A 16,734-nucleotide genomic window follows, 5' to 3' on the forward strand; every position below is an offset into this window, starting at 1 on the left:
TTCTTCTCCTCTCTATCTCTTGCTGCTCTCCTCAGATTGCCTGTCCCATCTTTGCTGGCCTTCTGCATTTCTTCTTCTTGGCTGCCTTCTCCTGGATGTGTCTGGAGGGTGTGCAGCTCTATCTCATGCTGGTGGAGGTCTTTGAGAGCGAGTACTCCCGCAAAAAGTACTACTATCTGTGCGGCTACTGCTTCCCCGCACTGGTGGTGGGCATCTCTGCAGCCATAGACTACAGGAGCTATGGGACCAAGAAAGCGTAAGTGTGAAGACAGGCCTTTTGCACCTGCAGATTGAGAAGTAGGATTATGCTATTCCCCCAGCTGGAAATGTAATATGCACTGCTGTGCGACCAGCTCCTACACCTCCCCGCGGACTGGCTTTTCTGAACACACTTAGCCAAAGCCTGATGATTAGCCCTCATAAGATAATCCGCTGAGACAGAGAAACAGTGCATGTGTGCATGGATACGTTTATGTGCGTGCTCGTGTCTGAATGTGCATGTTTGTTCGTGAGCTCAGCGGTGTGTAACTCTCTGTTCTCCTCTGTGCCACTCCAGATGCTGGCTGCGAGTGGATAACTACTTCATCTGGAGCTTCATTGGACCCGTTTCATTTGTTATTATGGTATGAGCTTTACTGTCAGAAACTGTTGTTCCCTTCTGAATTCTGATTTCACCATAAAAACCTGAAGTTTTATTTGTCAATGATCAATCCTTCATTTTGATTTGATTCTTTGCATCCTCTTTCCTTAGCTCAACCTCATTTTCCTCATGATTACTTTGCACAAGATGATTCGCAACTCTTCAGCACTCAAACCTGACTCCAGCCGTCTGGATAACATTAAGTGAGTTCATATAAATCAATGGAAGCCTTGACCGAAGTGTGTGTTTGGTTATTCAGGAGACGTGAGTTAATGAAAAGTAAATCACACCATCAGATGTATCTCTCTTGGTTCATTTCCTCTGCATATAAAGTCATTATTTTCTTCGTCCATCTCCTCAGGTCTTGGGCTCTGGGAGCTATCGCTCTGCTCTTCCTGTTGGGGCTCACATGGGCTTTCGGCCTCCTATTTATCAATGAGAATACTGTCATCATGGCGTACTTGTTCACCACCTTCAACGCCTTCCAGGGCATGTTCATCTTTATCTTCCACTGTGCCCTGCAGAAGAAGGTAATAAAGCAAATCTTTAAAGAGATGTCATTGTGAAAAAGCTTAAAGGGATGTTACGGTATTTTTGAAGTTGGGTTGTATATAGTACTTGGCAATGATTGTGGCATTACCCTCCAGAGATTTCAATGAGCATTGCTTTTTTTTGAGGTCACATATTTTACCCTTTTAAGACAAGTTTATATTGGTCTCAGAGGTCACCAAAGCATGCCTGTGAAGTTTGTTGCTGAAGAAAACACTCAAGTATGAGATTTTTGTATATCTAATAAGTCCTCTGTTTCAGCCCTGCTCAGAACAAGGTGTTTCTGTGTCTGTAGCTTTAAATGTTAAAGAGCTGCCTGACTCCGCCCCTGACTATGCCCCTCTCAGGACATGAATGTGGCTTAATGGATGTGGCTCTCCTGATCTTCATGATTTCTCACATGATTTAGCAAGTTTTGAGTAAAAATGGGGCAAAAAAAAACATGTTGGCTCAACCAACGCTGTGTCAAAAATGTTTGAACCAATTTCTTTTTCACCCAGAAAGCATCTATGTTTGGCACTATTTTGCAATGTGAGCTTTGGCTACTGGTTGCATGCTCTTCCGCTTCAGTGTATCTGGTCAGCTGGTCAACTAAACTAAAATTAGTTAGTTTAGGTCAGTTTTGCACTTCAACCACTGACACATTGTTTTCATAAAGTAAACATATCATGCCAACTCTAGCTTGTCTAATTAGGTCAGTGAAAAAAACAGCATTTAGTAAGACAGGGAAGCCCAGTTCCAGGGGATGGGGAGTGATGCAGGCTGCAGGCGTCTGTGAGTCACTATCCTCAATCAGAAATGTTCTGAAAAAGTCCTATGTGTGACAACCGTTGTTCTTTGTGTTTGTGGGCATGGGCTCACAGTTTGCACACCTATACCACCAGGTAATTTGGAATCTCTCCTACAAACCAGTCTCCACTAAAGTCTCTGTATTGTCCCCACTATGAGTAGCCAATGTTCAGAGCTAGACAGCCAGCTAACTTAAAATCCTCTAAGAATTGCAGAGCGTCACTTTTATTTTCATTTATGTAAAAATCCCTTTTAATGATATTTTTTATAAAACTGCAAAAATGCATACATTGAATTATGCATTAAAATAAATACAGAAAATAAGGCCCAGTAAAAGACTATGCTTAGATAAAACTGGTAAAAAATTTACAGACAAAAATGTGAAGCACAAAGTTAAACAAGACCCTCTACCTCTCTCTGTACCATAAAGCTAAAAAAGGAACATATCACAGACAATTAGCGTCCAATGCATCAAAGTGAAAGTTAATCCTGCAGGAGGTGAAGCACACTGGGTCAGTTTTTTTCATCCAGTTTATTGGCAGGTTAAAAAAGAAAATTGATCTCATGTTGTTCTAAGTACAAGTCATTTAGATAGAGTGCTCTATCTACATGACCCCTGCTGCTTCCTTCTCTCTCGTTGCGACACTTGCAGTTCAAAATAGTTAAAAAAAACACAGAAACTTTTTGAATGAAAAAGAGAATGCCTCAGAAATGGTTGTTTGTTGCTGTATTCTTACCTTAAACTTGCTAAATTACAAACAGCAGCTATACCCATCTGTAGTGCTGTACAACATAGTTTCTCCAAGCGCATCATGCTTAAAGGGGCAATGAAACTGAAATCTTTGGAGGCTAAGGCTGCTACTTTTGCCAAGTACCTCATACAACCCAACTTCAAAACACCAAAATATCCCCTTAAAAAAGCAATAAGGGATGGTTGCATTGATGGATATATGGATGTGTGTGTCTTGTGTATAATCAGCATATTTGCTTTGAATGATATGGGAGTAAGAACATGTTGCTGTTGCCATGTCTTAAAAGCCTCTCTTGCTCCACATTGAGTTAGGGCTATTTAAACTAAGTGTTTGTGTTTATGAGTGTCTCTAAAACGTACCCACTGTGCCATTGTTGTTATTTCTTTTTTTTTTACAGGTCCATAAGGAGTACAGTAAGTGTCTGCGTCACTCCTACTGCTGCAGCCGCACCTCCACCACCAGCTCCCACGGCTCCCTGAAGAACTCGGGTCTGCGTGCCAACAACCGCTACTACAGCGGCAGCCAAGCTCGCCACGCAGCGGCCCACAGACAGGTGGGGGGGGGGGAGACCCACACATTTAAACGACTGCACACTCAAAAGCAGTACCTTTGTTCATCTTTACACATCAATCAGACCTCTGTTGAGATTTAAAATGTTTTTTTCTATGAACAAACAAAAGTTAATCTGCCTGTGCAGGAACATGATTTCACTTGTTTTTAGTGGAATGAAATGAAAATCCATTTCCTTGGGTCAAATGAATCTCTTGATAACATCTGATTTTTTTTTTAGAACAGTGTCAAATGTAATAAATAACCAAGGAAACAAGGGAAATTTCCTATCCAAGCTTGTATATTTTCCCTCTGCTGAAAAGGTCTGTTATGTAAGACTGTGAAGTACATGAGTGGATCTGTGGGGGTTTGATTACTGATCAATACCAATGACTCACTGATTACTTGGCTGAGCACTTAAAATGTACTTATTCAACTACTTTAAGCCCATAGTCCTTTTTCTTTTTCTTTAACAAAGACAAAAAGATGTGCAACATCCAGAACAATGGTGTTACAATGCATTTGGTTATCAGTGACAGAGCAGTACTAAAGTAAGCTACATCATGTCATGTTCATTGGACATATCCTTTTGCAAATCTGGTCTAATCAGCCAGCATGTTCTTCTCTTTGTGAAAATTTTACTTTTATGTTTCTATCAAGTTGTGGCGGTGCTGTGCTTACTGGATGAGATGACTCATTAATAAAGATATTCTTTGAAGTCCACATGCTATATATAGACACAGGCACCATAGCAGACATCCAGAAATACTTAGCATGATGGCATATGCGCAATTGGCAAAGACACACAATGACAGAAAGTCCTCACAAACAACAAACAAACTCTCCCACTCTTTAATGAGACACAATAACAACTGTATCAGCTACTGCAATCGTGTCTTACTCATCTGGAGTTTATTACCCCCTCTCTTGATTACATGACATAGCTGTGCGCCTCTTCACCTACCGCCTCTATCTCTTTGTCTGCTGTGTTCGTCTATTGTTCCTCGCGGATTAGAGCGAGCCCTACAGTTTTGATTACAGCAGCCCCACTGAGTAGCAAAGTCTACCCGCCGTGTATCTATATTTAACTTGTTGTCTGTTTGCTGCCACTCACCGTGCTACGCTGTGCTCCCTCTTCCAGAGTCGGATCCGCAGGATGTGGAACGACACGGTTCGGAAGCAGACGGAATCTTCTTTCATGGCGGGAGATATCAATAGTACCCCGACACTCAACCGTGGTGAGGCCTCCTTCTGTCTCTGCTCTCCTTCCCCTCCGTTAAGTTATTCATGGTTTAATGCACACAAACACAAAGATGCCATGTACACAAGCAAACAGAAGCCTGGGAAAACAGTGGACCGAGCCAAAGCAAATCACTGTTATTCAGTGTTAAATGTGCACATATGACAGGAAGCAGCATTATGAAATATGTGTTCACATGCCTCGAGTATAAAGGTTAAGTAATGATTCAGATTGCCTCGCAGTTGGTGGTCCAGGCAGCAAATAGCAGTTAGAAGCAATACATGGAGCTAAAATTGAATAACATATGGTTGGAGGCTGGAGGGTGGGTGGAGGGGTTCAGTGGCAGACTCTGGTCACTGAAAGCACTTAGCAGAAATACATTTAGCTCAAAAACTCTGTAATTAGTATATGTGCGTGGGCGTGTCATTACTGTTTACTTGTTCCTGTTGATTAAATAAGGCTGATTTAAGTGTATTTTGATCTAAAGGCAGCAAGACCAGTTCGACTTTTAGAAAGAGTTAATGTGGCCGCTTGACCACATCTTAAAACAAATTTATTGAGTGTCAGTGGACAAAGCACTCCCCATACTTCCTCGGTTTGTTGCAGCTCGCTGTGAAATTGTGACTCATTGGAGAACATGGATCTTTTTGCCTGATTTGCACATTATTTATCTATCTAGTTAGTTATTTAATCAAATATAAAAGCAGTTGGATTGAGACAGATATCCAGTGGCACAACATACTGTGTTGTAGCCACTCGCAATATTTTGCACGAATAATGCCATGAATATGTCATTTTTACAGCTTTTTTTAAATATTGTGTTTGGATGAATATGCCTGTACATTTTAGTCACAGTTCCACCTTTTGTTTCTTTCTTTTTTTTTTACCTTTTCAAATTTTCATGCCAATTTCAGACTGGTCACATGGGTTTCTGTGTGTCAGCTCTGTCTTTCTTCTGTCAAAGTCTTGTTTTCTTCATACACAGTAAAATTACCTTAGAAAACTGTACTTAAATAAAATTGCAGTCTGAAAAATATAATATTCAGTCTTTATAGAGTAAAATTTGCCCTGCCAACAGTTATTTTTTCTTTATAAAAGTGTTTTTATTTGACTGTAAATGATGATGATGCACTCCATAACAAACACAATGAAATCTCTACAGCAATTGTCCTCAATACAGAGGAGTGCAGAATATAGTTTACTTATTACAGAACTGTTTTTACTCAATAAAGTGTTCATTCCATATAGAAATTTTTCTGACCCATCAAGGACCAGTTTTTCTCCAGATAGAAAACGGCAGCACTTTTTATAGAGCTATTTAACTGTAACTAGATCATTCTCTTTCTGCTGCCTGATAAGTGAGGGACAACAAATGAAGTTTTTTTTGGCTTGACAAACATATGACAAGGACCCAGAAGCAGAGCACGAGGTGAAGTAGTGAGGTTAAAGGAGTTTATTGACAACAACAGTGTAAAAGCCAGTGTATTGGCTGGTGATTGGCAGAAGCACTGGCAGAGAGACAAAGGCAATGCAAAAGAGAAGGACAAAAAGGAGTTAGATGAGGCAAATATACTTACTGAAAAATCATTTGATTCAAAGGTTGGAGAGCAGCCAGGTTACCACACTGGAAGCTGTAGTATACTCTGGTGTCTGAAATTTAAACATGGGGGGGGGTCTTGATTATCAAAGATTAGCTCAAGCTGCAACTCCTAACGAGCTGCAGCCATGACTGCCCAGTGCTCCTGCCCTCACCAAACAGTCTGTAGTGTGAGAGAGAGAGACAGGGTACCAAAGTATCATTTATTTTTAAAGGGCATAAGACCGTATGGGAGTCAAGAAAATGGCGAGCTTCACACGTTTTTCATTTCTGGACAGAAACAAAAAAAACAAAAAAAACAATGGTCGCCATTTTTCCCTTTTTGGTTTTTGAATTAGAATGGTAAAACAAGGTAACGAAATTTGAAAAATGTTTAAATCTTGTTAAATGTTGTTTGGTCGTGTTTGGGTTTCAAACAAGGATGTAAAGAAGCGAAAGGGGACAGTCACGTGACTGTAAACATAAACTTTTCAAAATAAAAGCCTGAGTGAGAGAATAGTGATAGATGGATGGATGGACAACTAAAGAACACAGAAAATCACCTAAATAAAAGAACACAGGAGATCAACCATTACAGCAATGATCTGAAATAAATATAACAGTAACATTTTATTCAATATTAGAAAATGAAAAGTCATTCACCTCTCTTGTTTCTTAGCCAGCTCTAGTTTGAGAGTCATGTGATGGCAGCTAAATCAGAACTCAAGAAGTGGTTGTGGTTTAAGTATTACTCCAGCAGAATTGTATTTGTGTTGTTGCTCCAATTCTGATGGCGGCTGGTAGTAAATAAACTTTAAAAAAAAGAGTTAATTTGGATATTTTGGAGGAAAATGTTTGTATTTCTGGAAAAATTGCCCCCCATATTTTCCAGTATAAGTTTTATTTCAATAAATCTCCTTACGAGTTACTTCAGCCAGGGGAATTTCCTAATACAAACATTCTGTGTAAATGAGGTGGATTTGCAATTTATTATTTTCCTCTCTGTTTTGGCAGAGATATGCACACAGCTTTTGGAAAAAAAGCAAGCCTTCTAGTCTCTAGATTGGTATCAGGAGATATGCATATCAGGCGCATGAGAGGTGGCACTCAGGCAGGCAATCTGAAAGCCCTGACGTGACAACATGCATGCCAAAATGAAAATCAATCAGTGATAGAGTCAGTATGTGCAGGAAAACACCCAGTCTGAATTGGCTGTGTGTTGTAGTCTACTTTAAGTCAATAAACCTTACTACGTTATAGCAAGTCATTACTTTTAGTCAGTTCTTTCTGTTTTCTGTCACATCTGTTTTCTATCAATTAAAGCTGTTACTGCTAATTCTTCACATATTCATCAATGGAGTTATAGCAATATCCTACAAAATGGGAGATAAGATTTGGTCACAACTGCAATAAATTTGTCCCTCATTAGTTGTTTTGTTGTTTCTCTTATCCCTCTCTTCTTCCTGCTTTTCTCCCACCCCTACCCTCCTATTAACCCGTTCCAACCCAGCACAGCTTCAGCAGAGGTCTGCTGGACAGTCCTGCCCTATAATAGGGGAGCACTGCTAGTGCTATGCTCATGGTGATTAATGCTGGTCTTTATTATGATAGGGTATAGGTATAGGTATTGATATTAAATTAATGATTAACACTAGCCTCTTATAATCGGCCAGAACAGAGAGTATGGTCTAGACCTGCCCCCTTTATAAAGTGTCTTGTGATAACTTTGGTTATGAATTGACACTGTGCAAACAAAGATTAATTGAGAAGCAACAATAAATAAAAATTAAAGGAGATAAATCAGCAAAAGACATAAAAGCTCACATCAAATCATGTACAGATTAAAATTATAGAAAGAAGAAGAATTAAAAACTTTAAGAAGTGTTGAAAGCTATAATACTGCATGTAGAATCTATCAATTGAGATAAGAGAAATAAAAATGGAAACAACCAAAACAGCAACTTTAGGACAGTAAAAAAGATTAACATAAAGGCCTAAAAAGAAATCAGTGAAACTCTGAATATTTATAAAATAAAGCAGCAAAGAAATAACATAGTCCAATACAAGTAAAAAGAAGCAGTAAGAAGACAACACCACATAAAAGCAAGTTTATAAAAGTGTGATTTAAAAGAAGTAACTGATTCTGCACGTCTCTGCTCCTCAGGCAGGTCCTTCTCAAGCCGAAGGACCCTGAGGGAAAAAACGTGATATCCGTCAGTTTAAGCATTAACTTATGATGACCAGCCGGCTCAACCTGAGTATCTCAGGCTACATGGAGGGGCTAAGAAGTGGTTAGTAGATCTGTTATGCAGCTTGGAGCTAGACCCATACATGTTTTAAAAGTAAAATCTTAGAACTGACTCAAAAACTAATGAGAAAAATGTGAGGAAGCTAAAGTCAGGGTGATGTGATGTCATCTAGTAAAACAATCCTAGACATGCGTGTGCTGTGATACTGATACTACCATCATAGCACAATTACTTATAGTGTGTTCATCACATCTGCAGGCTAATTGCCAGTTTGATCTGCTCTGCCTTTCATAGCTGCGCTGTGTTGATCACATGCAAACATCTATCTTCTTGTCTAAACGCAGTGACTCATGCAGTCCTCTCTGAACTTCACACAGCACCTGAATTGGCTGTAATTTAAGATTTGTCAACTGCTTGTGAAGTCACTGATCGTCTCAGCCTCTGCAACTGGTGGCGTCACAGCCGCAGCCATCAGTGACATGGACGTCATCAAGGTTGGCTCAGGTTTCGGATGTGGAGGTGGGGGGGGGGTCGAGGAGGGAGGGGATGGTGTTGATGATGACACAGAGGCTGTTGCTAAATCAGCCGTCACTCTCTATGCTAATTTCATCCATTTTCTTTTTAATGAACTGATTAGCGTGTGAGCGAACAGGGGGTAATTATTCTAATTGAGGAGAGTGACAGGATCAAGGCAGGGGGTGAGGAAGAAGAGTGCTACGAGTTTGGATGAGGTGTGTGTGTGTGTGAGTGTGAGCTTGTGTGAGGGCTGTCTTAGTTTGTGTTTGGGCAGGTCGGTTTCTAGGGTTTTTATCGTCACGATAGAGTGATCACCAGGCCTGGTGGAGACACAATGTGGATCATTCCATGTTATGCTGTCAAACACGAGCAACTGTGCTGTGAAGCCTTTATTTTCAGTGCTTCTGAGGAAAAGTTTGTTAGTTGGCAGAAAGTGAAAGACGAAGTGGAGCGCAGGAGGGAGGCAGAGGAAAAGAGAGTCATAGAGAGAGGCGCTATCATGGAGGAGTAATTAAAGAGGCCAAATCTGGAGAAGAGACGCAGCGCTGTTATCACTTGCATCGCAGATCTCTTTGATTTCTCCGCTTCACTTCTTTATGAACCACAATCTCTTCCTGACAATAGTAATGTGTCCGGAAGACAAGGCGTGTAGCACACACAATCTCTCAAACACAGCCTCCCCTGATTCCCCTTGCCCTACTTTCTCTCCCCACTTTAAGCTAGTTCCCTTAATTTTCTGCAGGATATTCCTATGAGGTATACACAGACTGCTAATCCAAACTAATTTGGTGGTGTTTGTTAAAAATCTGGCGTGAGGAACTGAGAAAATGTGGTTGAGTCAAGACACAGCAAAATGAGCCAGAGAATTGAGGGAAGGGGGGGGTGTTTGGCATGCCAGAAAGATGGACAGGGGACGTGTGAGAGGAGGGAAAATGACAAATAAAAAGCTGTATGAGTGCATATTTTATTTTTATTTTTTTTAGAATCCCCTGCTCCCTTGCTGTGTGATGAACGTTCGGCGTGAGACCTGAAGGTTGCACTTTGCCTTAGACTACTCTCCGTCATGCTGTCCTATTTTTAATTTCATGGCATTTCTGTTCGACTTGCCTCAGGCTGGAGCCATACATGGGCATTATACAACATTCTCAGTGTGCCATTTCTTTGAATTATATTTGTCTTGTAGTGGCATTCACATTTCACTGGGAAATTAACTGTGTCTCAATGGCTGCACCCCTAGACTACATAATGGCATGCATTACTGTTCTCCTCCATCTGACTACATTGTCAGGAGCCAAAGAAAAAAAATGAACGGCAATGCTCCAAACAGAACCTTTCGCCTGCAATTGTATTTTTACTCAAAAGTTACAATCAGGAGGCATAAACATTGAGGAGAACACTGTGAAATGCATTACTCCATAAAGAAACGGCATAACCAAAATAACCCCATCTGAATAAACAGTAAATATTTTTATGAGTCCAGATGTTATTACTGAGTCGAGGAATGTGAAATTCAAAATGTTACACCTATTCAGTGTTTCTGCTTCTGCTTGCGTTGCATGCATTTGAATGGAGAGATAAAAGCCCATTTACGACGACGTTCATTCTTGAAATGTTTGTGTCTTGCAGCAACCATGGGCAACCACCTTTTGACAAACCCGGTGTTACAGACTCGCACTGGTACCTCTCCGTACAACACTCTGCTGGCTGAGAGTTTCACCCCGCCTTCACCTGGCGTCTTCAACTCTACCGGTTAGCTCCTCATTAAAGCTCCCGTCTGTGTTTTTATACACCCTGCATCCTCTGTCAGTATTTTGACGTGGTATACACAAACATCCACTAGAGGTTTTTTAGTGCTCACACATTTGTGTATGCGTGCATGCATGCGCCTGTTTGTGTGTTGTTTTGTTTGACTATGTAGCTGTCAGACGGATTCACTAGGCTGAGCAGAACAGAGCCAAACAGTGCCTACAGCCCAACCAGCCATCTGGTCAGATCTTGAATCTTCATGAGAACAGCCACGAATTGATGAGAAGTTTAGCTACAGCTGTGACTGCCAGAAATGTTGGGGACACTTTTCCTTTCACAGGCAGAAAAAGGAGTTTGACGCAAGAGGGGATCAGACAGTCTTTAGGAGAGGGACAGTCTGAGCGAAACGGGTCAGTTAGGTGTGAGCACTCACTGTGTGTGTGTGCACTTGCTTCCCTCTCAGTACAAGTTATAGTTCACCCATTGAAATACTTGTAAATTTAAAATTCAAGCCTCAGAATATTATATATTAATATTTTTTATCATTATTATATACAGGATATTTACTTTTGTCACTTATGTAAAAAAAAAATTAAGGTGAAAATCAAGGTCAACCATATATGGTTTCCTGCCAGTTTATGGAAAAAAAAATCCATTAAGCATATTAAGACTCTAATAATGGAAAACAAACACATATAGTGTCTAATTTGTATTGACTTGCACATTAAAAAGTTATATAAATACAAAATATTCGTTTAACAAGACATGGTTAGGTCGTCTTTAGATTTAGACCTGCCATGGTGGCTCATAATGAAAATGAAAAAATGATTTATGCCATTTAACAACACTGTTATACTGTTGAAAAATGGACTAAAATCATATATTTCACTTTTTATACCCTTTTTGTTTCTTTATAATTCGACCAGAAAAACATTTTAAAAAATCACAGATATTATATTTAAGTGTAAATAAGGCTCACAGTATAATAAAAATGTTACAGGGTTATACAGCTAAACAAAAATCACACCTATTTTAGTATTTATATCTTGAAATTTATATGAATTAGAAAATTTACCCAATTATCACGCTTTAATTTTTCAAAACCCTGTGGCAACACTAAGCACAGACATAATATGCCCATATGCATTTTTGTCTGCTCCACAGGATTTCTTATCATTACAAGCTTGAGAGTTTAACGTTTTATCCTACAACATAAAGTACATCGGAAACGTGCACCACCTTTGAATTGTGTGTTTTTCATAATAAAGGCAGTTGCTGAAAAACAGCTAACAAGGACTACAGCGTTTGTCAGGAAGACTCTATTATATCTATTATCAATTTATGAAGATTATCTTAATGAACAAAATGTGTAAGTTTTATAAACTTTTATTGGACACAGATCTTATTTCAGCAATAATCCAAAAACTCATTGAAAAATCCCATAAACTCGATGCCAAGGGAACCCATGCTATGCAAGCTTCCAGGTTTGCCTACAAAATTACGTCACGACTGCACCACTCTATTTCCTTATGTGGCGGACTCGCCTATATTAATATGGCGGCAACACACAGAGGAAACAACAATAAAGGCATCCAGTTCAAGCGTCTTCCGGTATTGGAAGACAAGATATGGCAGCAAATTTCTGACTTTCGGTATGGGGTGGAGGTCCTCAGCTGCATCCAGGTAGTCTTGCATTTGTCTGGGACTCAAAGGAATGTAAACTGCATTTTTCATATTCCGAAGGGAACAGGAAGTCTGAGACACTCTGGGCCACTGCTAATTGGTCTGATGTTGTTATGTCACTTTCCATGATGTTGAATGATCTCCACTGATTGGCTGAGAAAAATCATCCTGGTTCTCCTGTATCACACAGAGCTGGGGGGAGGCCACAAAGGAAGTGGACCGAAGTGACCATGTATGGTTCTTTACCCTATAAAGGGTTAAATAGTATAAAGGCTGAGGTGTTCCATTTGCATGTTCCTACACCACTATTTGCATGTTTGAAACTGCAGAAGTAGACATATTCTGTTAATTCCTCCCCCTCAGTTCTTACAATGACTCGGTAAGAGAGACCTAACATTGTCTGCATCTGAGGCCGTGCCCGAGTGAGCTCCTGCAGAGTATCAGGCCCCGTGTCTGTGGACTGAAATTTAAAGCGGCGTTTCTGTTAAATATTTTAAAGCCTCCTCGCACAATACGTCAAGCCTGATGGCTACAGGCCTGGCAGCCAAGACATTTTTAGAAGAGAGTGGGAGAGGAAGTAGAGAGAGAGAGCACTTCATTAGAATGTCTAATTACCCACGGCACCAGTGAAGAAGAAAGTTGATTAAAGTCATACTACACATTAGATTTAAAAAATGAGCAGGCTCTTCAGTTTTTGGGTAGCTTTAGCATTTGCTCTTCTATGTAATGTTAATTTGGGTGAAAAAACACACCTTTGGTGTGCTGAAGGGAAGTCGTAAAAGTAAACATTACTGCTACTGTACGAGGATTTGTATGAATTATGTATGTATCTAGGTATCTCTGACAGTAGTAAATAAGCACCTACAGTATTTGCTGTGGCTTGGATGTAAATGTTGGAGGAATATGATGTCAAACAACAGGAGCAACTCTGCATAAATCAGACTTAATGTGACTTTGTGCGTGTTTCTGTATGTGGTAGGAGTTTGAAAGTTGGATATGAGAGTCTGGAAGATAAAGAGAAAAGGAAAGGGGTGGATGGACAGGAAATTTTTTCTGTTAATAGCTCCCCTTTGAGTTGTCCTGAAAATGAATACATCAAGTTAATGCTGCATCATTAAAGAACTCACTGACTTCTTCTTCTCATTTTATTCACTCCACATGTCTTTCTGTGGTACGCACAGGAACCTTCCGCGACCCGAGTAAGTATATTTCAGCTCCACTGTACCACCTTACATCTATTCTTTTTCTCAGTTGAATATGGTTTAATGGTAATACTAATGCCAAAACTCTCTGTGCTCTGTTTTTATTCTGTTTTTGTTTGGGTCCAGAAAGCACGTTATCCAATGCCCGCGACCCCTGTGGGATGGAAACTCTGCCCTTGAATGGTAACTTCAACAACAGCTACTCCCTCCGCAGTGGCCCAGGGGGAGGAGGTGGAGGCAGCTGTGACTTCCTTGGTGGTGGAGGCGGAGACAGTCCCCCTGCCCTCTTCAACGCCCGGGGATCAGAGGCAATGGGAGGTGGAGGCATCCGACGAAACCTCTCTGACGCTGCTGCCTTTGAGAAAATGATCATCTCTGAGCTTGTGCACAACAACCTGAGAGGTGGTGTAGGAGGAGGAGGAAGTGGAGGAGGCGGAGGTGAGGGAGGGGACAGAGGGTGTGGCAGCCTGGCCAGGGGACGCCCACATGGTGGGGTCGGTCAGGGGACAACAGGGGCTGGCCCAGAGCCATCCATGAGTATGGATGAAGACGAAGACTTTCTGAGAGAGGGGAGGCAGCGCACGCCACAGGATGTGGAGCTGCTTTATAAAGCTCTAGAGGAACCACTGCTGTTACAACGTGCCCAGTCAGTCCTCTACCAAAGTGACCCTGAGGAGTCCGAGAGCTACACTGCCGATCTCACGGAGAGCATCGGAAACAGCGGACATAGTGGCCAGAGTAACAGTGGGCAGGGAGGCAACAGAGCACCAGACTCACCTGCCCGTGACTCCCTGTACACCAGCATCACCAACCTGCGAGACTCACCTTACCCAGACAGCAGTCCTGAGCCCCTGGAGGTGGTGCCTCGCTCGGCGCAGCCCCCTGAGGAGTTGTACTACAGCTCTGGGAGGCCTGCCCTGGGCTCTAGGGGGGCCCCAATGCAGACCTTCTACCAGGCTCAACAACGGAGACCAAGTGGGGAGGGACACGTGGCTCAGGAGCCCGCACATAGTGAGGGAGACGGACAGATGCAGCTGGTCACCAGCCTGTGACTGGAGCCTGATGGACTAAGTCTGAGACTCTAATGTGACGGCCAGAGCTGCCTCTTAGCCCGCCTCGTTCTCGCCTCTCTCCACTTTCTGCTTGTTTGGTTGCCTTCTTTCTCTGACTTTTATTTAACTAACACATGAGCAAACAGAGTGACCTTCAGGGGGGAGTTGTGGCTGACTCTGCAGAATCAGCCTTTGTTTTAACCCTCCTCCCATCTTATGGAGATGAGTGATGGATGTTTTTCAGCAGAGCATTCAGCGCCTTTCTCTGTCCCCAGCCCTCCCCAGTTCCATTGGTACCCTAAGGCCAAGTCCAGCACTCTGAATGTACCGATCCACCCCCTTTACCTTCAAATATTTTAAAACTTACAAACTTTGTTAAAGTTTTTTATGTAATTTCTCTTCAGACCTGCCTGCGGAGATGAGAATATCATTTTATATTTTGTCTCATTTCCTTTTCGTACCACCCATTGGTGTTTTTGGAGTCTTCATTTGATAGGAGTAGTTAACTGTGGAGACAGGGACTTTAGTACACAATTATAACCTAAAAAAATGTCTCACAGAAAGCTCTTCACTGTTGCCAAAAATATCTTTATTGAGCCAGAACAGAAACTAGAACATTCACAAGGCAAACACATGCACATATCACACATACAGACACTCACTCATCCAGAAGTGCTCATTACTGAACATCAAAAGTGAAAACAGTACTCCATGTAAGTAAAAGGGAGCAAGAGCTTTTGTTCCAAGCAGGCAGTGGGAGCTGATTCAGTGTAGTTGCCTTCATTTTCTCTTGCTGTGAATCAACGACGATGAACAAAAGTGGAGTAGAGGCAGAGACGCAGACTGAGGAGACCCTGCACCACCCCTCCGCAGGAGGAGAACCTGCATCCAAAAGACTGGCCAATCCTCTCCACTGTTCTGTCTGGTTGTTTGCTTTAGGCATTTGAAAAGTTAAATGACTGCCTTGCTATTGTTTTGATGAGAGTATTAAATTTGTTGACTTTTCTGCATCCTTTGGGGGCCTGCAGAGTGAACAGGTGTCGCCCCCTCCCCTTGTACTTTGCTGATAGAGCCTAGTCAGTCGAAGTGGACTTGTTTCCTGTGTGCTGTTGTGACAAGCAAGACTGTAAACGTCGCAAACGCACTGGTTGATACAATTGGTATAAATGTGTACATAGGAACCACACATGAATCTACTTTATTCCTACTATGTAAATAGAGACACCAGATGATCAAAAGCAACAAAACATAACAAATACTATGAAAAATGACTTCTTGTACTGCAACAGACCGACATGAGAAAAATAAAATGTTTTGGAGTTTGTGACCTGAATGATACACTTTATCCCCCCTCCCCTCTTCCTGTGGCTTGATCTCTCACTCATGTGCCCCTGCACTGTGCAATTTACTGTAAAATCCCTGGTGATCCAATGGGGAGAGAGAAAGATAGGCAGAGAGACAGATTACGATGTGTTGTAGATTTTATCTATACAAATGAAAATTGAAAGAAAGAACAAACTGGCACAGTTTTATGTAATATAATCTGTTACATGTTGTTCATGTTCAACCTTTGACATTCCCGGGTGGGATTGCCAGAGGCGGCCAGGGAGGGGGTGGGAGGTGTGGGGGCAAGGGAGATAGATATTTTCAAATGTCATCCTGTGCCTCACAGGCATGATAAAGCATTGTGGGTGAACCACAGCATCCATTAAATAATTTGGTTTGTTCATGTTTTATTTGGAAGATATAACTAGATAACATTCTTACAGTACGAGTTCAGGCATTAATGGTAATGACCATTGTTTTACCAGCAAAAGAATTGCATACTGCTGTTTCTTAATGGTCATAGCACAACTATAGATTCTAATGTGACCGTTTATTTTCTCTGTGTACAGTGCTGTGAAAGAGTATTTGCCCCCCTTATATTTTCTTTTATTTTGCATAATTGTCTGAAATGTGTTTGATAATCAGAACAAGTTTTGATATGAAAAAGATAACCTGAGTAAATACAGTTTATAAATGATTTCGTTTATCATGGGAAAAAGCCATCCAAACCTACCTGGCCTTATGTGAAAAGGTAATCCCCCCACCTTTGTTGATTGTGATTAACCATGTTTATTTGGAAAACTGAGTTCCGTTTCAACAGCCTTGCCCAGGCCTGATTACAACAACAGTCCTGTTGAGTTAAGGA

General features: G+C 41.3%; 1 protein-coding gene across 2 annotated transcripts in view; it reads left to right on the forward strand.

Annotated features, from left to right (window-relative positions):
* Positions 1-15,832, forward strand: part of adgrl1a (adhesion G protein-coupled receptor L1a) — a 145,194-nt gene extending 129,362 nt beyond the window's left edge. For both annotated transcript variants that reach the window (XM_041778195.1, XM_041778194.1), the window contains exons 18-26: positions 36-256; positions 557-623; positions 752-843; positions 1,002-1,170; positions 3,128-3,283; positions 4,421-4,517; positions 10,487-10,609; positions 13,471-13,488; positions 13,618-15,832. In XM_041778195.1, the coding sequence (XP_041634129.1) occupies positions 36-256; positions 557-623; positions 752-843; positions 1,002-1,170; positions 3,128-3,283; positions 4,421-4,517; positions 10,487-10,609; positions 13,471-13,488; positions 13,618-14,543 (1,869 nt within the window). In that variant the 3' untranslated portion in view covers positions 14,544-15,832. The remainder of the gene's footprint in view (positions 1-35; positions 257-556; positions 624-751; positions 844-1,001; positions 1,171-3,127; positions 3,284-4,420; positions 4,518-10,486; positions 10,610-13,470; positions 13,489-13,617) is intronic.
* The last annotated feature ends 902 nt before the right edge of the window (positions 15,833-16,734 follow it).

Source organism: Cheilinus undulatus, linkage group 21 (genome assembly GCF_018320785.1).
Source record: "Cheilinus undulatus linkage group 21, ASM1832078v1, whole genome shotgun sequence".
Lineage (NCBI taxonomy): Eukaryota > Metazoa > Chordata > Actinopteri > Labriformes > Labridae > Cheilinus > Cheilinus undulatus.